The sequence below is a fragment of the Aethalodelphis obliquidens genome, unplaced genomic scaffold (genome assembly GCF_003676395.1).
Source record: "Aethalodelphis obliquidens isolate GAN/ISIS:26980383/991018 unplaced genomic scaffold, ASM367639v1 scaffold113, whole genome shotgun sequence".
NCBI classification, from domain to species: domain Eukaryota; kingdom Metazoa; phylum Chordata; class Mammalia; order Artiodactyla; family Delphinidae; genus Aethalodelphis; species Aethalodelphis obliquidens.
Genome location: NW_020838057.1, coordinates 1,427,102 through 1,449,698, shown reverse-complemented (window position 1 = coordinate 1,449,698; position 22,597 = coordinate 1,427,102). Strand labels below are relative to the sequence as shown.

The following is a 22,597-nucleotide window of genomic DNA, read 5'->3' as shown; positions in this document are numbered from 1 at the left end:
AAAGCATGAATAGCCTGAGCACTTGGGTTTTGTTATTCTCTTCCATCAACTGGCTAAGACAGGACCTAACCAGCTTTGACCATGGGGATCCAGGTTGGATTCTGCTGGTGGCTCACAGAGGTTTACCTTCTTTGGCGGCATTGTCTCATGTCATGCTCACAATGGATTTTTCTAGCTCCAGGTCACCCTTTTTGGAAAATGTTTGCTCTGCTCTGTGCCATAATAAAGACTATTATTTAAGCCCCCTTTCATCTTGGGGTTTGTTCACTGTTAGACTGATGTTGAGAACCATATTGGACTGTCAGGATGAAAAGGAACAGGTTTTGTGAGTGTTGCAAACTTTGTATACCTCAGTGGGGATAGAATCATGGCAGAGAATAGTGTTCACTCCAGTTGTGGTCTAATTTGCATTGTTTTCCAAGGCCTCCTAGGGTAGACTGCAGGGCTCTGTGGGACTAATGTTGAGTCCTGGATGTCATAATTTTTGGTGAGTTCAGAGGTCATGCTGAGATGAGGGTAGTCACGAGAACAACCAGTGATTAGGGAGCTACATGGGAGTGGAAGTCGTGTAGTCCAGGCATGTGATTTTTAGGACCCAGCAGAGGCCCTGGTTAACTCAAGTGGAAACACCTTTCATTGCTCACCAGTCTTCATTGCTACTGCAATAGAATCCCTCCCAAGGACAAGGAGAGGGGGTGGGGTTAACGTGTGGTTGGCAGAGTTCCACAGAAAAGATTCAGATTTTTATGTGAAGCCAATTTCTATTAAAACTTAATTGGGCTTCCCTGGTGACGCGTGGTTGAGAGTCCGCCTGCCCATGCGGGGGATACAGGTTTGTGCCCTGGTCCGGGAAGATCCCACATGCTGCGGAGTGGCTGGGCCCGTGAGCCATGGCCGCTGAGCCTGCGCATCCGGAGCCTGTTGCTCCGCAATGGGAGAGGCCACGGCAGTGAGAGGCCCGCTTACCGCAAAAAAACAAAAACAAAACTTAATTGAGCTATATAGTTGGTATGCATTAAAATGAACATACCTAAAATGTACAGTTTGGTAAGTTTTCATACTTGTAAAGCCATGGATCCATCATCATAATAACAAACATCCAACACCAATATCTACCTTCTGACATGTCTCCCAGGACTCCCTGGCAACTACAATTGATTTACTTTTCCCCCCACTCAATTAGTGTTTTCTAGACTGTTAATATCATTGCCATCTTAATGTTCACTTTAGTATTTGTTTTTTTCTTTCATGATGCATAATTATTTTGAGAATCATCTAAGTTGCAGGTGTGAATAGTTCATTTTCTTCAAAAGGGGTCTTGTGGTTTGTTTCCAGTTTTGGCCACCACAAATAAGCTTACTATCAACATGTGCATAAAATTCTTCATATGAATGTATGGTTTCATATTCTAAAATGAATGACTGTACCTTTAATGCATTCCCATCAACAGTATGGAACCATTCCAGTTCCCCTATAGTCCTCACCAGTACTTGATTGGTATGGTCAGTAGCTAAAATATTGCCTGTTTTAAAGTGTGTAGTATAGTCTGATTGCATTTCCCTAATTCATAATGTTGAACAATTTTATTGTGTTTATTTGCCAGGTGTATGTCTTCTTTGATAAATGCCTGCCTGTTCTTTTATTTATTAACTGAGAAGACAAATGTGTTGTAACTTCACTTTTCTTCAGTGACTTTGCTGGGTGGAATAAGTGTTTCTGCTATTCACAACATTTAGTCCTCATTATTAACTTTCTCAATTACTTTTAAGTTCTAGACAGTTAATAAAACAACCAATTGAGCCTTATTATGTTTGCCAATTTCATGGTATAAATACTCCAGTTTTGAGCAGAGGCAAGGTGCTTCAGATATTTAGGGAATAAAAAGGCATGGTGGTCTTAGGCGTGGGGACAGGCAATCAGAGGAAGAGAAATGGTGAGGTAGTCAATGTGTGCAGGTGTATCTGCATCATAGGCTTCATCATGGGATGCATTTTCAGAAATGGAGGCACTTTGCATGATCTGAGGGTGGAGTTTTTGGCCATCTGATGTCAAAAGGTCATTCACTGGACACCTGTGCAGGCCAAGTATTAGGTGTTGGTGGTTCCAATCAGTCTCAACCAGCTCAAACTGGACAAGAGCTGACTCCAAGTTTCCTAAGAAACAACTTGTGCCCCCTTTACTACAGTGACCACTAGGTCAGAGGTGTTACCTACACGGGTGATTAAGGAGTCTTGTGATTATTACCTGGGTCATGTGAAGCTTGGAGCATATGCAGCTAAAGGGTGTGGGGGGGACCACCAAAGAGCTTAATCACTGAAGGTAGTTTACAAGCAGAGGAGTTTTAATAATGCTGTTCCCTTATATATGGTTCTGTATGCCGAGCTCAAGAATTTTAGTTATTGGCTTCTGTTAACCCTGTGGGGCACATTTCAAGGTCATCCAACGTGGACCTGGGAAGACGTGCAGTAAGCACACCTTTCTACTCTATTTCCATTATACAGATGCCCATAAATAACCTTAAGAACACAGAAAAGAGTAAAATGCAATAAAACAGGAAGAATGTAAGTTTTGACTATTCTCACTTGACCAGTATAAACAACTACATCACAGGCCTGAGTTGTCCAATCTCTACTCAATCCGAAGAAATGTTTGGCACTTACTCGCCTAACTCCTCGGTGATAACCTCTAAACCCTTGAAACATTTGGCCTAATAGGAGTGTCTATTTACTTGGGGTTTTGGGCCATGTCAGGCAGTTTATGCTAATACTGTAATTTATGGCTGGGGGGGCAGGGGGTACTTAGGTCTCTCTGTATCAGTTTGACATATGGAGAAGCTAGACAGTAACTAAGGTCAGCCAAACAGGTGCCCCTTGGTCTATTATATATACTCAAAAAACTGGACAATATCAAGGCTTATATGGGTTTCCTGTTTAGCGTGTTGTCACATATGGATGCTGTGAGACTTTTAAGCGAGGGGGCAACTAACTGGAAATGGCAATATGGTCTCTCCTGGACAGTCCTATTGCACCATCTTCCTTTGCTGATTTTCACCTGTATCCTTTCACTGTAATCATCCGTAGCCCTTTAATTTAACAGCTTCTGTGAGTTCTTCTATAGAATCTGAGGGTGGTCTTGGGCATGCCAGAACGTAATTGTGTTTTTAAAAGGCTTTGTTAAGTAAAATTGGCTTGAGCTTCCCTGGTGGCACAGTGGTTAAGCATCTGCCTGCCAATGCAGGGGACGCGGGTTCGACCCCTGGCCTGGGAAGATCCCACATGCTGCAGAGCAACTAAGCCCATGTGTCACAACTACTGAGCCTGTGTGCCACAACTACTGAATCACGTGTGCCTAGAGCCTGTGCTCTGCAACAAGCCACGACAATAAGTAGCCCACGCATAGCAACGAAGAGTAGCCCCTGCTTGCCGCAACTAGAGAACGTCCACACACAGCAAGGAAAACCCAGCACAGCCAAAATAAATTTATTTTTTAAAAAAAGTATAATTGGCTTAAAGCATTTTAAAAGCACATGGTTTGATAAAGTTTTTGCACATACTTACATTTCTGAAGCCAAAAGTTTTCTCCTGCCATTTATAACTCATCCCCCCTTTAACCTATAGAACTGATACTAGAAAACACTCTTCCTTCTTGCAATAGGTGTTTTAGGATTTGCCCTGTTTCTCAATTTCACCTATACTGGATCTCATACTATTTGACATGGTGACCAATGTTGGAGAGATAATAAAACAAAATCTGCCCAGCCAGAAAATCTCCATAAAGTAGAGAAAGAACATACTTTTACTGTTCCACGAGCACGAAACTAAACTGTGGTGCATGTCACACACAACCCACTAAAGAGATTGTAAAGACAGAAACCACACCCCTTTTGATACACCAAGCAGACAGAGCCCATTCCATGCAAGCGCTCAAGATGAATGCTCACTTGCCTTCAAGTAAGAGGACTTGACAGCCCCATTTGTTACTGTTTATCTCAATGTGCCTGGGAATTCGGGTGATGCTCTGCAGGAGCTATTCGTCTTTATCCAAAGAAAGCCTAGAGCTTCTCATCTATGTCTGTATGACTGGAAAGGTGGGAAGCCCGACGCCTCTGTTGCACGCACGGAGACCGAGAGACGGAGGCACCATATTCCATGATGTTTTCTTTCCAAAGAGGTGGCGCCAGACATTAAAAGAAACACTCCTTGGTTGTGGTGGAAAAAATGTCCACCTATTGAGAAGTGGGAAGCCCTAAAGGGCTGGAGGCGGGGGCTGAACCAATAAAACGACGGCGCCTGCTTTGGGGCCGACCCGTGGCTGACGGGGTCCTCCTGCTCCCGCAGCCCCGACCTCCCCAGCCGTCCTTCTCCCCGACCCCGGGGCCGTGGGGGAAGAGGCGGCCGGACTCTCCCTCCTGGTTCGCTCGCGGGCAAAGCCGGTCCGTCTGGCCTCCGAATCGGAACCCCGCAAAATCCCACGGAGATGCCTCCGCAGACCCGGCCCCGGGGGAGCCCGCGGCTGAACCTCTCGCGCCCTCCTCGGGCCTCCCCACCCAACCCGGTTCCCACCTCCGGACGCGAAGACCCCCTCCAGCTGCCCTCGGCGGCCGGAGGGGCCCCGGCGGAGGCTGATCCAACTAACCGAGCGGCCCCACACCTGGGCCATGAGCGCGGCTCCAGCCTCTTCCCCATGGATCTGCAGCTACAACCTCCAGAGAAAGCACGAGGCGCGCCCGCCCGGCACGACCGGGACGATCCCGCCAGTCCCGCGGGCCCCGCGGACCTCTGCCTTGGGCACCGCGGCCGAATCCCTTCCCCCGCAGAGGTCTCCCGAGCTCGGCAAGGAAGGAACCATACAAGAGGGCGGCCATCTGCAAACCAAGGCCTCCGAGGAACCAGACCTGACAGCATCTTGATCTTGGACTTCTGGTCTCCAGAACTGTGAGAGGATATGTTATCTGCTGTTCAGGCCACCAAGTCTGTGGCATTTTATAATGACAATCCTAGCAAACTAATACAATTATCAATTCACTTATGCATGAACATTTGCAGAATTATTTTTTTCCCTAGCTATTGGCTTTTATCAGTAAAGCTGGTGTTACTGTGAACATTAGAGTACAAGCATTTCTGTGGACACAATTTTATTCCTCTTGGAGATAAACCTACAAGTTAGATGGCTGTGTCACATGATAAGTTCATCTGTAGTTTTACAGATGTCAACAGTTTTCTAAAGTGGGTTTTAACATTTTGCATTCCAACAGTAATGTATGGGAGTTCTGTTTCACAACTTCACTGACTTGGCATTGTTGGTTTGACCATTCAAGTGAGTATGTACTTGTGTCTCATTGTGGTCTTGATTTGTACTTCCCTAGTGATTAATTATGTTGACCATATTTTCACATGCTTATTATTCAAGTGTCTTCTCTGGTGAAATAGGTATTCAAAACTTTTACTTTTTAAAAAATGTTTTCTTATTGTTGTAAATGTTATTTAAAAATTCTGGACACCAGTTATTAATCAGATGTACTTTGGCTTGTACTTTTTTTTAAAATTAATTTATCTATTTTTGGCTGTGTTGGGTCTTTGTTGCGGCAAGCGGGGGCTACTCTTCGTTGAGGTGTGCGGGCTCCGCATTGCGGCTGCTTCTCTTTTTGTAGAGCATGGGCTCCCGGCACACGGGGTTCAGTAGTTGTGGCTCACGGGCTCTAGAGCGCAGGTTCAGTAGTTTTGGTGCATGGGCTTAGTTGTTCCGCGGCATGTGGGATCTTCCCGGACCAGGGTTCGAACCTGTGTCCCCTGCATTGGCAGACAGATTCTTAACCACTGCATCACCAGGGAAGTCCCCTATAGTAATTCTTAAAATTACGTTAAAACCTTTCAAATGTGTTGTCCTTTCCAAAATTTGTTTTGGGTATTTTAGATCTTTTGAATTTCCATATGAATTTTAGAATCATTTTGTCAATTTCTACCAAAATCACTGGGAATTTGATAATTGTGTGAACCTACAGAACAATTATGGGAGAATAAATTAAAATATTAAGTCCTTAGATCCAGAAATGTGGTGTGTCTCAGTAATGTTTTGTAAATTTGCTTAATAGTTTTTGAATATATTTTGTTAAATATATTCCTAAATATTTCATATTTTGATGCTAGAGTAAGGGGTATAGTTTTCCAATTTCCAAACATTTATTGTATACTGACCTTGTATGCTGGCACCTTGACTGATCTATTAGATCTCTTAACTTTTTAAATATATAATTAAGGATGTTCTAAATAGATAAGCATGTCATCTGTGAATAATGACCATTTTGGTTCTTCCTTTACAATTTGTACATTGCTTATTTCCTTTAATTTTCTTATGTCACTGGCACAGATTTCAGTGCAACATTACATAGAAGTTGTGAGAGTGGACATTCCTGCTTATTCCTAATATTAGGGGGAAAGCATTCAGTCTTTCCCCATTAAGCGTAATGTTAGCTTTAGGTTTCTAATGCTGCCGTATATCAGTTTAAAGAAATTGATTCTGACGCCAGTTCTCTGACACCAACTACCCAGAGTTTGTGTCATTCTAGACATCTGTAAGGGTTCAGCCCTCCACCAGAAAGCCCTCACTTCAGACATGTGCTTCAAGTCGTTGGGTCCAACTGCACTTCTGAACAGCTGGCTATAATTTCAGGGGTTCCCATGATCCCCTCAAGTTCGGTAATTTGCTAGAATGACTCACAGAACTCACTAAAAGTGCTATACCTACGATTCCAGTTTTGTTATAAAGAATACAGCTCAGGAATAGCCCATGGAAAGAATGCAGAGAGCAAGGTATGGGAGGGTCCCAGGTGTGAAGCTTCCATAACCTCTCTCTCTGGGGAGTCAAGGCATATCACTGTCCTGCACATCAATGTGTTCACCAACCAGGAAACCCCACCAAGCCTTGGTGTCCAGTGTTTCGATTGGAATCTCATTACATAGACACAACTGGTTAGATCATGGCCACATGCCTGAACATCTAGCCCCTCTTCTCTCCCCACAGGTCTTTCTGGCTCAGTTTCAAACGTCTAATCATATGATTGGTTTTTCTGGTAACCAGTCCCCATCCGGAAACATTCGAGGGGCTTACCAAGAATCACTTCATTAGAACAAGAAAGACTCCTATCACTCCAGGAATTTCAAGATATTTCAAGCTCTGTGCCAGGAACCTGGGACACCTTCTAGTTAATATAGATTAAATTAATATATTTTCAATTGTTAAACCAACCTTATATACATGATGTCTCACTAGATTATAATTATTATCAGGAATGTAAAGTTGGCTTTAACAATTGAAAATATACTACACACAGACACACAGACACACACAGACACACACACTTCTCTAAAATTTTGTGAGAGATTTTTTGCATCTATGCTCACACATTGGTCTATAATTTTAATTTCATTACCTAGTTTTGCTCTTAGGGTTAATATTGGCTTCTAAAAATTAGTTGGGAAGTGCCCCATATGTTATTACTTATTTTTTGGAAGAGTCTGATGGAATCTTAATTATTCATTAAATATTTGGTAGGATTTGTTAGTGAAACCACCTTGGCTTTAAATTTTAAGTGAGAGGGCTTCTTACATTTAAACGTAGATTACCATTACTAGTAATTTGGAAATACTAATTAAATGTCTTTAATGAACAAAGGATTTTTAAGATTATCTATTTCTTCTTGAGGGAACGTGGTCAGTTGGTATCTTTCAATGAATTTTTGTCCCCCACATTTCCATTTATTGGGAAAGAGTCATTTAAAATAGTTACACAGGGGGCTTCCCTGGTGGCGCAGTGGTTGGGAGTCCGCCTGCCGATGCAGGGGACGTGGGTTCGTGCCCCGGTCCAGGAGGATCCCACATGCCACAGAGCGGCTGGGTCCGTGGGCTGTGGCTGCTGGGCCTGTGCGTCCAGGGCCTGTGCTCCACGGTGGGAGAGGCCACAACAGTAAAGGGTCCACGTGCCACAAAAATAATAATAATAATAAAATAAAATAAAATAATATAAAATAAAATAATCACACAGGGACTTTCCTGGTGGTCCAAGGGTTAAGACTCCACACTTCCAATGAAGGGGGCACGGGTTCAATTCCCGGTCAGGGAACTGAGATTCTGTATGCTGCATGGCATAGCCAAAAAATAAAATGAAATAAAATAATCACATATTACCCATTATGTTTCAAAGACATCTAGTGCTATTCCTTCTTTCCTTGCTCATATTTGTAAATGTGTGATTTCTCTTTTTTTTCCTGATGTGGTTTGGAGGCGTTATCAATTCTACTAATTTATTCAAACTGTCTGCTTTAGGGGGAATTCATAGATTTTCTTGAAAAAAATTTATAACATACATGAAACTGATTCTTAATACACTGGACATCAAGCAAATAACAGTGACCTATGAAAGAGGACAAACGATGTGAGCCACGTGGCTGTCCCAGCTTACTATGAAAAGAAATTCCCAGGCCCTAATACAAAAATGCTGAGTCCAGTCAGACCCCAAAAGTCACCCTGAGTTGAGACAAAATTTAGAATCTGGGCCTGCGAAGGTGTCTGGAATCCAATAGAGCACAGTACAGGAGAGAGAAAACTTTAGAAACATAGAGAGGGTCATCCTCAAGTATGACCTCATGTACATTAGTACATCCTCATGTACTAATCTGTACATGCAGGCAGGAAATAACCAGAGCTGGGTAAAGAAACACCCAAAAGGATTCAATGAAACAATTTCCAAGGCTAATGCAGAGAATGGAATAGCACCTGTTCTAACCAGTTTAAATGGGAATCCTTATGAAGCATGAGGTAGAGAATACAGAATGATTGTGTCTCAGTAGGAGGAGAGAAATTAGCCTTAAAATGAATGCTGCAGTAATTCAACCTAAAAATATTTGGAATCAAGATCCCAAAAGATCATATTGCTTCCAAGGAACTTAAACAATACCAAGAATATCTACTGAAATGCAAGTATTTTCAGTACCCAAAAAGGCAAAATTGAGTGTTCAATCAAAACTACACAACGTTAACAGTAACTGACAAGATAGATTTTACAGCAAAGAATATTCCTATAGATAAAGAGCACCCTTTCTTAATGATAAAAGAGGTCTACTCATTAAGTGGACATAACAGTAGGAAATGTTTATTCACCTAATAAAAAGACTTCAAAATATACAAAGCAAAACCTGATAGAACTAAACCTGATAGAGAAATAGGCAAATCCATTTTTATATTCAGAGATGTCAACAACCTTATTCAAATAATTGACAGAATACCACCCCCCACCCACCACCAGTAAGGATATAGAAAACTTAGACATTGTCAACTGTCTTAACCGAGTTGACATTTGTAGAACTCTCCATCAAACAAGAACACAATATACATTTATTTTAAGCTAACATGAAATACAAGATAACCCATATTCTGGGCCATAAAGAAAATATCAATAAATGTAAATAATTCAAGTCATAAAGTATATACTCTGACTGCAATGAATTAGAAATCAATTACCAAAAAGATAAGGAAAATCCCAAATAACACACTTCTAAAAAGAACCATGTGTCAAAGAAGAAATTTAAAAGGAAACCAGAAAAGATTTTAAATGTAATTAAAATGAAAATACAACATATAAAGTTTTGTGGGAGGCAACTAAAGCAGTTGTTACACAGTGACTTTTAGAATTTAGCACCTATGTTAGGAAAAAACCCAAAAGTTTCAAATGAAGGATCTCAGGATCTATGTTAAAAAGTAGGAGAAGAACAGAAATGAAATACAATAAAAGCAAAAGGCAATGGTAAAAGTCAAAATGGGGGGGAAAAAAGGAACAGGAAAAAACAGAAAAATCAGTGAAATCAAGTGCATTCAGAAGATCAATAAAGCTGATAAACTACTGATGAAGAAAAAAAGAGAAATATAGACATTACCAGTGTCGGGAATAAGAGAGGTGGCATCACTACAGATTCTACACGTACTAAAATAATGAAAGGATAGCTTGAAAAATTTGACTACTTAAATAAACAAACTCTTTGAGAAAGATACAAATCACCAAAGCTCACTGTAGGGGGAAAAAAAAAGATAAATTCTATAAACCTATGTTCACTATGGAAATTAAATTTATAGTTAGAAACCTTCCCACAAAATAGACTCCAGGCCCAAATACTTCACCAGTGAATTCCACCAAACAATTAAGAAAGAGATAATGTCAATTCTTCACAAACTCTTCCAGAAAATTGAAGAGCAGGGGACACTTATCCAACTTATTATGTAAAGCCAGCATTACACTGACAGCAACCAAACTCATGCATTAAAAATATTAGAGACTAACATCCCTCATGAGCATAGATGCAAAAATCTTAAAAAAAAAAAAAAAAAGAAAAAAGAAAACCAGCATATAAAATTCAACAATGCATAAAAGAGTAGTACATTATGACCAAATAGGGTTTACCTCAGAAATGCAAGGTTGGTTTAACTTTTGAAATCAGTCAATATGATTCCTCATTAAAAGACTAAAAAGGTAAAAGAAAGAAAAACAACTATGATTGTGGTCACCAGTATTCAAGAAATCCTCCCACAAATCCCTACCTCTTTGTATTTTCACTGTTGTGAAGTGAGTCCCCTTCCACCCTGAACCAGGATTAGTCTGTGTTACCCACAGAGTAAGTCAGAAACGATGGCACATCACTTCCAGGTGAAGGTTATGAGCCACAGATACTGTGGCTTCATTCCTGTGAGTTCTCTCCTGGGTCACTTGCTTTGGAACTGTTTCTCTAAAGTGGAATACTTTAAGCAAAAGTATGGATGAAAAAGAATGAATTACTGATACACAGAACACTGATAAATCACAACATAATTATGCATAGTTTGAAAAGCCATATACATACTAGTACCTTTTAAATTATTCTATACACACACACATTTAAAATTCTAGGAAATCCAAACAGATCTATAATGACAGAAAGCAAGATGAGTGGTTGCCTGGGAATGGGTGAGGGCGAGAGATATTATAAAAGGAATCAGGAAACTTTGTTTCAAAGGTGAAAACATGTATCGAAACGTATCAAATTATACACTATAAATATGTGCAATTAATTGCAGAAAATGTTTAGATTGCTCAGACTGTAACTGTAGCCGTAAGATTATGAGACACAAATATGAGTCCTGAGAAGTTCCATAAACCCTCATACCAAAGTCACAGTGATAGAAACATTTGTGGGTACGCCTTTAGAAGAGTTATATTCCCTATAGTTGGCTATAGTCTCCCAACTTCCTATTTATCAGATGTCCTTTTAGGGGACAGTGACATCTGCCTACCAAATAATAGATTTCAGGGATGCTGGTAGGTCCCAGGGAATCAAACTCTCCTAAAGAGGGCTGGGGAATATGAAGCATTCCCTGGGAACAAGGGACCCAATTCATGCTGCTCCCAGGCACATCAGAAGTTGTCATGACGAATGCCCATTGCTCAAGAAGACCTTGGTCACACAAATCATCTTGGCATACAGGACACACGATTAGGCCTGCAAAGATTGGTATTCTTTCCTAGGAGGCCTTGAGTAGCAATGCAAATTAGGCTGAAACTAGAATAAGAGCTGTTCTTTCTTCACCATTCTGCAAATACCACTGAGACACAACAGTTGGACCTCTCACACAAGCTGTTCATTCTTTCAGGCTGGCAGAGCCCAATTCTGTTCTCAACTCAACCCACAAAGTGAACAGAATCCCCAGGATTCAACGTAGTTAAAAACTAAGGTATTTGTTGCAAACCCAGAAGAATATGAGTCAGAAAATTCCCAAGTTAGGTGACTTGGGGGCTGGACAAATCCATCACGAGTGCCACATGAGACCAATAAAGTCTGAAAAATGGAAATCTCTGCAAGCAGCCAGCAGAACAAAGCTTACGTTCTTCTGGCCAAAATTGGGTCACATCCACGCTTAACCAGTAGGGGGGCAGGAAGGAGTGAGGATCTTCAATGGGCTCAGGCTACCGATGATTCCTTCCAAGGAAGGGAGGAAGAGCAGAGATCTTGCCCATCAAAGCACTCTGGGGTGACTTACACACAATGTGGCACCCTGCTGTTGCACAGACATATGGATTCTTTCAGAGACACTGGCAGTGATATACTTCTGGCAAGTGTGCAGAGGCCTCTCACAGTGAACAAAGGCATGTTACGAAGTGCAATATTTCTCCAGAAACCTTCCCATATAGCTGGCACACAGAAGCATCTCCTCAGGGTGGGAGTTCAAATGTATGAGACTCATCTTCCAGCTGATGGCTACTCACATAGGCTACTCTCAGAGCTTCTCTCTGGTGTCACCCACTATGGCATATTCCTTGCTATCCTAAGGCCTTTCTCCAGCATGAACTTTCCAATGTCTGATGAGGGAAGCTCTTTGCCTGAAGGCCTTCCCACACTCACTGCACTTATACGGTCTTTCTCCAGTGTGGATTCTATGGTGCTGAACAAGCACATGTTTGTGGCTAAAGGCTTTTCCACACTCACTGCACACATATGGCTTTTCGCCATTGTGAACTCTCTGGTGTGCAATAAGGTCGGAACTTTGGCTGAAGAACTTCCCACATGCAATGCACTCATAAGGCCTTGTCCCAGTATGAACACTCCAGTGCTTAATGAGTCTGTATTTGTGACCAAAGTATTTCCCACATTCGCTGCACTCATAAGGCCTTTCTCCAGTATGGATACTCTCATGCTGAACAAGTGTGGATTTGTGACTGTAGGCTTTCCCACATTCACTGCATTTGTAAGGCCTTGCTCCAGTATGGACTCTCTGGTGTACAATAAGGTTAGAGCTATGGTTAAAAACTTTCCCACATATGCCACACTCGTAAGGCATTTCTCCAGTGTGGATCCTCTGGTGCTGCGCAAGTATGGGTTTGCGGCTGAAGGTTTTCCCACACTCACTGCACTCATAAGGCCTTTCTCCAGTGTGGACTCTCTGGTGCTGAACAAGTGAGTCTTTGCGGCTGAAGGCTTTCCCACATTCATTGCACTTGTAATGCCTTTGTCCACTGTGAAAGGCCTCTGCACACTTGGTGTTACTTTGTGGCTTCCACTTACTAAGAGGAGCATGGTGCTGGAATATGCTTGAGCTAGTTGGGAAGTCCTTACAACCCTCCCCTGTGGTAAAGGGCATGTCCAATGGTTGGACAGAGCAGCTGTTCACAAGAAAGGCCCTACCCTCATCCCTTCTGCAGTGTTTCTCTCCACTGTGCTGCTTCTGGTGGTGAAGGTTTGCACTGAAACAGAGTTGTTTCCCACATGCCACACACATGTATGGTTTTTGCCCAGGATGTGTTTCCTGGTGCTCAGCCAAGTACAAAACATCTTTCAAGATCGGGCCACATGTCTCACAGGGGTGGGCCTTCTGGGAAGACGGAATCGTCTTAGGAATCGTGACCTGTGACACTCCTTTTACAGAAATGCTCTGCTCAAAATGTATCTCCTCCTCCTCCATTCCATGCGAACAACCTGAAAGCAGACAAATGCTGGTGAAGGACACATTGACACTGGTGGGAAGGGGCAGTCTCATTACAAATGTGTATCTATCAGAACTAACATGAAGGTCTGCTATCAGACAAGAGGCCAGAGCTCAAGTTGAGTAAAGGGCTGCTATGAAGTAGTTGGCATCTAAAGGTCACAGGATGGAAGTGGCCTTGATGGGAAGAGGACACAAATGTGGGGAACAGCCTAGGAAGAACAGGGTGTCTAATGAAGTCATCCACAAATGGATTTTAGCAAGGCCTTGGCTGCTAGGGTGATGTACAGAAGGGTGTGTTCCCTGAATAGCTACAATCAAATAGACTAGGTGGTATTTAAGAATTATTTGAGGTATGTGCACATTTCATGACACATTAAGCATATAAGCCAGTTTTGGAAAGCAGTGGAGAGGAACAGCTGAGATGTGGGCAGAGGTGGGGAACAGTCAAAGGCTAAAAGTCAGAACATAAAAGATAAGTATGTAAATGGGAAAGTAAAGATAAGAATGAAGTGTGGCCATTGGCCTTGGCACTCAAACAACTGTGGGCACAGAGAGGTTGGGGAATGATTAGAACCCAGCCCGACATCACACCTTTCCCCAGCTCCAACCCACCAGGGCCACCCCCACCCTGAGCCTCTCTGGTCATGGCTGGAGTCATGTTGGCCCACTCAGATAGCCAGGGCTCACTGTCCAGCTCCAGTGGGGCAATCCCATGGAACATGGAAGATGCATATCCTAAGGAAAAGACAGGTAAATGGCCAGCACTGGTCTGGGTGACCCACCCCTCAGAGAAGACAACTAAATACTATAAAAATAACTCTGAAGAAGTGTCTTGCAGGAATAGCCTAGCGGTCCCAACAAGTAGTGACCATACTGGTCCTTGCAATTCCTGACACAGGCAGCCTACTAGAAATGTCAGCAAGAGGAAGGGGGTAGAACCTGGGGCACAGGGATGGCATGGATCTGGACAGATGCACCCAGTAAGGGAGAGAACAAACTGGAGATGATCCACTGGGTGACAGCAGGACGCTTCATGCCTGCATCCATCCATGTAAGCCTTCAAGGCAGCAGGTACTGGGACTGCTCAGAAGTCAGAGGTGCTAGTGCACAAAGCTCACACCTGGCATCCACAGCACCTACCCTAGGGAACGGGGGAGGGAGGTAATGCCTACGGCTCTGATAGAAGAAACAGGGAAGGGGGAGAGCCCAGTCCAGGACACTGCAGGGGATGTGAGGGCCTTACCCAGTGAGGCCATAAGGGCAAAGTTCTCCAGCATCACTTCGCGGTACAGGAGCCTCTGAGCCTCATCAAGGAGCCCCCACTCCTCCTGGGAGAAGTACACGAACACGTCCTCAAAGTTCACTTTCCCCTGCCACAATGGGGAGAGCCGAGTCTGTGAGTAGTCTCTCTCCTAAGGACCCCCATCTTGCCCCCACAGAGCTCCCTTCAGCATTCCTTCCGACCTAGGTCATCAACTCATTGGAAATACCAGGGCCAGGTGCCACATATGTCTGCTCTCTCCTTAAGGTCCCTTTGATCACGGTGTCCACCCACACCAACAACAGGCAGGTGGGCAGAAAGCCGCCATCTAAGCTCTGGGGCTGGCATGTGGGGCCGCACCGCATCCCCACCCACGTCCTTCCAGCCAGTTCTCCTGGAGTTGCTAAGACCATGCTTACCAGACAACCAAAGTTGGGTTCATCTTTCTCCCATAAGTCCCCAACACCAGGGACCAAGGGCCATCAGTTCATACTCCTTTGCCACATGCACACCAGTCTTTTGGATCACTCTCAATCTCACAACTCTTGGCTCCCCACCCAGTTGTTGGCCTCCACCATCACCTTCCTGGCTCATTAACTGCAATGCCGTTGTGATGTGTAGATTCTCCCTTGTAGACCTAGGTACACACCATCTTCTGCTTTTTGGATGTTCTCCATCCTGAGCCCCTCCACAGGACTTCAGCCCTGTGTCCAGCAGCTCACTTGACACCTCCACTCAGTGTTTTCTGGAACATCTCAGACTCTTCACATGGCCACAAATAAACTCCTGATACCCATGCAGAGTTACTTCTACCGCTAATTTGCCCATCTCAGCTGATGGAGCTTCTACCCTTCTGACTGATAAGGCCTAACATCTTGGGGCTGTCTCTTTCACACATCAGAAAATATGACCCAGTCACTTTTCCCATCTACAGAGCCAGCCCTCTGGGCCATCCATTACCACTCACCTGGAATACTGAAGCAGTCTCCTCCCCGGTCTCCTTGTCTCTATCCTAATTCCCTCTTCCGTCACCACACACAGTCTGTTCTCCACTTGGCATCCAGAAAGAGGCTGTTAAAACCTGGATCAGATTACCTCCCTCCTCTGCTCCACACCCGCCATGGCTACACCACCCTCAGAACAGAGTTCTCGCTTGTCAGCTGGCCATTTCAGGCCTGACTCCTGCCCACCTGCTCTTGATTGCTACCAGATATGGTGGAGACCTGTAGTTTCTTGAAAACTCCCATCTCAATCTCTCCTTCAAGTATTTGCACATGCTGGTTCCTGTTCCTGGAACAAACTTCCACACCTTATTCCAGTGGTCACCAGAAAACGGGAACCCTTGCATGTAACCCCTGGTCTAGACCCAGAACCCTGGGCTTGGGGTTTCTCCAGGGTCCTCAGACACAAGAGCTGGGAGAGTACAAGTAAAGTGTTCGGGACTTCCCTGGTGGTGCAGTGGTTAAGAATCCGCCTACCAATGCAGGGGACATGGGTCTGAGCCCTGGTCCGGGAAGATCCCACATGCCGCAGAGCAACTAAGCCCACGCACCACAACTACTGAGCCTGCACTCTAGAGCCCGTGAGCCACAACTACTGAGCCCGCGCACCACAACTACTGAAGCCCGCATGCCTAGAGCCTGTGCTCTGCAACGAGAAGCCACTGCAGTGAGAAGCCTGCACACCACAACCAAGAGTAGCCCCCGCTCACCGCAACTAGAGAAAGCCCGCGCACAGTAACGAAGACCCAACGCAGCCAAAAATAAATAAATTTATTTTTAAAAAAGTAAAGTGTTCTATGACACCACAATCCTGAAGCCCTCATGGGTGGGGGTGGAATCGATGAGAGCCTGGACATCCTTCCCTCACCTGTATAAAGCCCATAATTACTACTGAGATCAGGGGAACCTGTGGTAAGAGGGAGACTATGAGAGACAAGCAACCATGAAAGAGGCCCAAGGGCTCAGGCCTATCTTCTACTCCTGCCCTGCCACAGACCTGGGGCCGTCTGTCCTCTGAGCCTCAGTCCAGCTGTGTTGCCTTGGACTATGTCTCAACCTTTCTGGGGCCCACTGTCCGCACCCTCACCTCAAGTCTGTACACACCTGGGCAGTCTACGGAATACTTTTGAAACCATCAGATATTGCCTCTCTGTTCAGAATCTTCCGTAGCTCCCATCACCCTGAGAATTGAGGCACAGCTGCTCGGACTCTTGATCTTTTCAGACACCAAAGGCCCTAGATTTCCCAAATGCTCCGGCTGTGTCGCACCTCCAAGCCTCTGCACATGCTGGCCCCTCGCCTGTAACATCTTTCCGCATCCCATCATGTTGGCTGTCAGAAATGGGACCCGACCAAGAGAGCCCCCACTGTCTGGACACATGATCCTGAGCTGCAGGGACCTGAGGCGTCCCTCATTCGAGGCTTCAGGATTCAGAGATGGAGGTCGGGGGAACAATCCAGGGGTGCAGCACCCACCTGCGCCGGGTCCGTCAGCAGGGCGGCCGCCATCGGCACCTGAGGATCGGGGAGGGCGAGGGGGAGGGGAGTAACTGGAGAGCGACAGGTGCGAGGTCCCAGGCTCCGGCGGCCGGGTCACCTGAACGGTGCCACTGCCGATCCTCAGGTCCGTCTCTGTTTAGCGCAGACAACGCCTCTCGCGTTTTCCCTGTCCTGTCACCTCGGGTGTGACGCCGCGTTCCGGAGATTGACTCGGTGGACTAATCCGAAAGCAAAGAAAATGTCCGCCCAACAACGGAAAAGGAAGTCCCGCCCCGGCGTCCTCCGTACGAACGGAAACGCCCCTTTACTGGGCCTTCATTGGCCCAGAGTGGCCAGGACTCCTAGGTAATGTAGTTCCCACAGCACCAACGATGGAGTGGGACTTCCGCGCCACCTCCAGGTCAAAGGCGGAGCCACCTAGCTAGCGGAGCCTAGAAATTGCATCGTTTAATTTGAGGATTAGGCGGAGCGTTGCTTCCTCTTAAAGGAGACGCACCCATATTTCCGGTGAGTGTAGTCTGTAACACATCACAAAAATGTTCAGAAACATATTATTTGGGGCTTCTTTACATAGGGAATGCTCACCAGAAAAATCAAATGCACACACCATATACTAATGTCGCTCAGACCTCCATAGCTGGAAGCTAATAAATAGTATTTGTTATCAAATATACACAGCGTAGCGCGAAGCACTTGGGTTTGTTGTGTGGGCCTCAGCATTTAGAATCAGGAACAAGAGCAGAGCCTACAGACACGGGCACCACGTTAAGTGCAATAGGGATGTGGGACACTGATGAACAGGTGGACAATGCTGGTGTCTCTGGTTACCTCAGAAAATATTTCTCCTGCCTTTATAATCAGTGATTGTGTCTAACCCAGTGAGTAATACTTTTTACAAGAAATGTCACCGAGCCCACGCTCGTTCTGCTCGCCTCACGACAGGCCAATCAATTGGGAGACGAGCTTTTGGAGCAAGGGATAACTTTAATCGGAAAGCCAGCAGACCCAGAATAAGGCAGACTGGTATCTCAAAAAAATCCATCATCCCTCAGTCCGGATTCCGGCTCCTTTTATAAAAGAGGGGAAGGGGCCCACTGCGGTGCTGACCAACGGCTGAGGGAGGCTGCTATAGCTAGTGCCTACCCCGCCCCTATTACAGAAATATTTCACTCTGTATACACAGATGTATTCAATTCCTTTTAGGTATTTTACAAAGACCTGAAAAGAAAAGTGACGGAAGAAATGTTCACTTCTTAAGGTATGGGGAAGTCATTCTGGCTTATATATAATTTAACTTGAACTTCAGGCTAACCAAAACAGCCTGTTTGTGGCCAAATATGCACTGTACATCTGCTTTAATTATTAAAGAAAAAGGCACATTGACCAGAAGTAAGGAATGTCCATTTTAAAGATAAAGATTAAAGGCCTCCCTTCCAGGGATGCCAATGCTAGTACTCCTTTGATCATAAGACTTTCTTCCCAGGTGACAAGGCCATACTGAGTTGTGTATGTGCTGATCTGTTTTTGTTTCTTTGAAACGTTGAAGGAGTGTATTCCTGACTTGTTTGATGTTCCTTGTTATAACAAGATATAAAACTGTGCTCAAAACCATGATTCTCTAGAGCAGTTCCTCAGAGTAATCTGAGAAGCTGTCTCCTGGGCTATAGTCCTCAGTTTGGATCAAAAAAACCTCTTTTCTATTCCCATTGTAGGTTGTTTATTGATTATTTTCCATGGACAAAGATAATTTACCAAATGCCACTTGTCAATTAGAAGGACAATAAGAATTGTTTCTGTGCAGAAGAAATAACTACCATACGAAATTTCTATACACAGTAAAAATGCCTTTTAAGAAAGTGTGATGTAAGACTATTTGAGGATAAACATGACGACTGTAATGGAAAACAAACCCACAGAAAATAAAATTCTAAACATAATTTTCTGAACTGAAAATAATATTCAAGTACAAAGAAGGCTGATCCAGACGAAAAGTCTGCAAAGAGAGTTGGAATGAGGATTGAGAGAAGTGTGCATCTTTTGATTAAAATAACTGCTCGTTATCTGTGTAAAACATGAATATGTCTCCTTATAGAGTTAAAGTGATGGAATTCCATGTATAACCTCAGAACATATACATTGAGAGGAGGCTAGTTGCTTAATGTTCTGAATCCCTTATATTTCCAATCAGGAATAAATTTATTTCTAACCCTATACTCTAATGTATTAAATAAGCTTTTGCAATTTTTAGCTTAAATATAATAAATGCAACCAGAATATACTTTTCAAACTAGAAAAGGAAAAATTTGGAATATAAATGATCAATAGAATGGTAGAAACAGTAGTAAAAGAAACAGGACTAGTCCTATGAGGTGGATTTGTCACCTAGGTTAATATGAGGAAACTGAGGCAGCAAAGGGTCTATGACTTACTCTCAGTTATGGCTGTTAAGTAGCACATCTGGGAATGGAGTCCACAGAGCCACAGCTTTAACCACTGCCCAACAAAGCCTTCAATCCAATGTCATCTATCTGACCCCTTCTGTGTTGGAGAAATGAGGTCATGGAAAATTCAACAGCCCAGGTAACTGACATGAGGACAGGGATAAGTCTTTCCTTTTTTCTTGTCCCAGAAATATTAGCCTTCAGCTTTATTTATTCCCTAAACATGTTTTTCCTGGGCACTGACCAAGAAACCAGAACAGGAAAAGCCCTGCTGACCCACAGATACAGAGTGTTTGAGGGGGATAACTCTCATTGCCTGAGCCTTGCTCTGTCATCACAACCATCCACATGTCCTGTCACATCTGCTTCTCAACACCTTCAACTCCACCCCCTTGGGCCGGTCTACCAACAGTACATTTCTGGACTACAAAACAGCCTCCACCCTGTATCAGCATCAGTTCTTGCTCTACCTCAGCTCATGCTCCACACATCAGACAGAAGGTGATTTCAAAACAAATCAGGTTATATTTGGCAAATTTGAGTGGACAAATGGGACTTCCAGTATGGGACTTCCCCGGTAGTCTAGTTGTTATGACTCTGCACTTACAGTGCAGGGGGCGTGGGTTCCACCCTGGGCTGGGGATATAAGATCCCACATGCTGCGCAGTGCGTCCAAAAAATTTTTTTTTTTTTTTTGCGGTACGTGGGCCTCTCACTGTTGTGGCCTCTCCCGTTGTGGGGCACAGGCTCCGGACGCGCAGGCTCAGCGGCCATGGCTCACGGGCCCAGCCGCTCTGCGGCATGTGGGATCCTCCCGGACCTGGGCACGAACCCGTGTCCCCTGCATCGGTAGGCGGACCCCCAACCACTGCGCCACCAAGGAAGCCCCCCAAAAAATTTTTTAAAAAGCACATCGGTAGCCAAAGGGGCAAAGATCTCAGTCTTCCCTGTTACCTACCCTCCAAAATTTAGCTTTGGGGTTAGTAACACACTTCCCATCAACAGTTACCATTGATCATGCACAACCTTGCCCTGTCTGTGGTCAGCCTCATTGTAAATATATGTGGTGACAAAATCCAGGAGAGGCATAGCAGCTTCCTGAAGTCCCACACAGCCAATCTGAGGTAGACTCAGAAACATAGCCCATGCTCTCTGCTCTAGTGCTCTCCTGCAGGTGAATGGAGGCCTCTTTCTTCTTTACGGAGTAAACAAAATATCGACAGCTTTCAGGAATGGAGTTGTGGATTTCATACAGAAGGAGTAACAGCTGTGGAGTCCTACTGATTACTCCTTTAGCCCAGAGTCTGGCGACAGTATTCAAAGTATCCAATCCTAGCCTTACTCGGTGTACCTACTCAGCCTCACCCATTCCTTTTCATGACAACTCCAATAAAGGCTCTGGGACATGCTTTCCCCCTCCCCCTTCTGCCTCATGATCCACCTTGGTGCTTCCCCATGTGGCCCTGCATGGCATGCCCTGCCTTCTGTTTCTAGGGATCTGTGTGTAATCTTCTTCCTTCATGAAAATTATTTGTGTCTGTCTGTGTTACCATACCTGATTAAAACAAATCTGAGGTACATTTTCAGACAGTAGATAATCATTTTACCTAAACTAAATGATTAAATAGTCTGTTCTTTTCTCATTAATCAAGTTATTTCAAACTCCACACCCATTTGAAGCTGTTTTAGTCTGTTGAGATCATCAATTTATCAATTCCTGTGACAAAATAAAACTGTTGCAGCTTCACACCACACTTTGTGGAGAGTCCTTCTCACCGCTGACTAACCATGAGCACCCAGATCTAGCAGAATTCTTATGCCGAGGTGGAGGCCGCCGTCAGCCGCCTGATCAACCCGCACCTACAGGCCTCATCCACCTACCTCTCCCTGACCTTCTACTCTGAAGCTGACGAGGTGGCTCTGGAGGGTGTGGGCTTCTTCTTTCGGGAGTTGGCTGAGGAGAAGCACAAAGGTGCCCAGCTTCTCTTGAAGATGTGGAAGCAGTGGGGCAGCTGCACCCTGGTCCAGGACGGGCAAAAGCTGTCCCCGAACGAGCGGAGTGCCAGCGTGGACCCATGGAGGCCGCCATAACCCTGGAGAAGAGCCTGAACCAGGCCCTCTTGGATCTGCATGCCCTGGGTTCTGTGAGCCGCAGACGCCCAGCTCTGTGAGTTCCTGGAGAGCCGCTTCCTGGAAGAGGAGACGAAGCTCCTCAAGAAGATGGGCCACCATCTGACCAACCTGCGCAGGATGGCTGGCCTCCAGGCCGGGCTGGGCAAGTGTCTTCCAAAGGCTGTCCTGCAAGCATGACTAGGAGCCTCCGGAGCCCAGCGGCCTCTGCGGGACCCCTCTGCCTCTGCCCTCCTCGAGATCTCTGCCCGAGCCTCTTCCTTCAGCCAGGAAGCAAGTTTTTAACCACCCTGAAACCTTCACCTGAGCCGTGGTGCCAAATAGAAACAAAGAATGTTCTTTTGCAGAGGGGAGAAAAAGCTAGGCTGTGATTTAAAAAAAAAAGTATCTGAATAGTATTAATGATTTGTAGTTTGTTTAATCCTCAAGATTGTCTAAAGAAATGGGTCCTAACTTTTGGGTACCAACTGGGTACATAGAGTATCTGATAAACTATGTTTTCTGTCAAGAAGAATAAATACACCTATTCTGAAGAGGTTGTATAGGGGAGTCCCTGGTGGTCCAGTGGTTAGGAGTCTGTGCTTTCACTGCCCTGGGCCCAGGTTCAATCCCTGGTTGGAGAGCTAAGATCCCACAAGTCGCGGTGTAGCCAAAAAGAAAAAAAATGTTACACAGAATTTTAGGGTTTTCATGACTTCTCTGGAGTCATTCTGGGTACTGGATTCAACTCTGGTTTTCTAAAATTTAAGTGTGGTTTTGCTA

The 22,597-nt window shown here is 44.7% G+C and overlaps 1 protein-coding gene and 1 pseudogene across 2 annotated transcripts; one reads left to right on the top strand and one right to left on the bottom strand.

Annotated features, from left to right (window-relative positions):
- Window positions 1-10,003: 10,003 nt before the first annotated feature.
- Window positions 10,004-17,503, bottom strand: ZNF772 (zinc finger protein 772). 2 transcript variants are annotated; one of them, XM_027097496.1, is made up of 3 exons: window positions 17,241-17,503; window positions 14,746-14,872; window positions 10,004-13,492 (listed from the first exon to the last, which is right to left on the bottom strand). In XM_027097496.1, the coding sequence occupies exons 1-3, from the start codon at window positions 17,271-17,273 to the stop codon at window positions 12,345-12,347; spliced, it is 1,308 nt and encodes a 435-aa protein (XP_026953297.1). In that variant the 5' UTR covers window positions 17,274-17,503; the 3' UTR covers window positions 10,004-12,344. The 2 variants fall into 2 exon arrangements, with proteins under 2 accessions (XP_026953297.1, XP_026953298.1); XM_027097497.1 differs by lacking the exon at window positions 17,241-17,503 and adding an exon at window positions 15,731-16,296.
- Window positions 17,504-21,493: 3,990 nt separating this feature from the next.
- On the top strand, window positions 21,494-22,019 carry LOC113615271 (ferritin light chain pseudogene; annotated as a pseudogene).
- The last annotated feature ends 578 nt before the right edge of the window (window positions 22,020-22,597 follow it).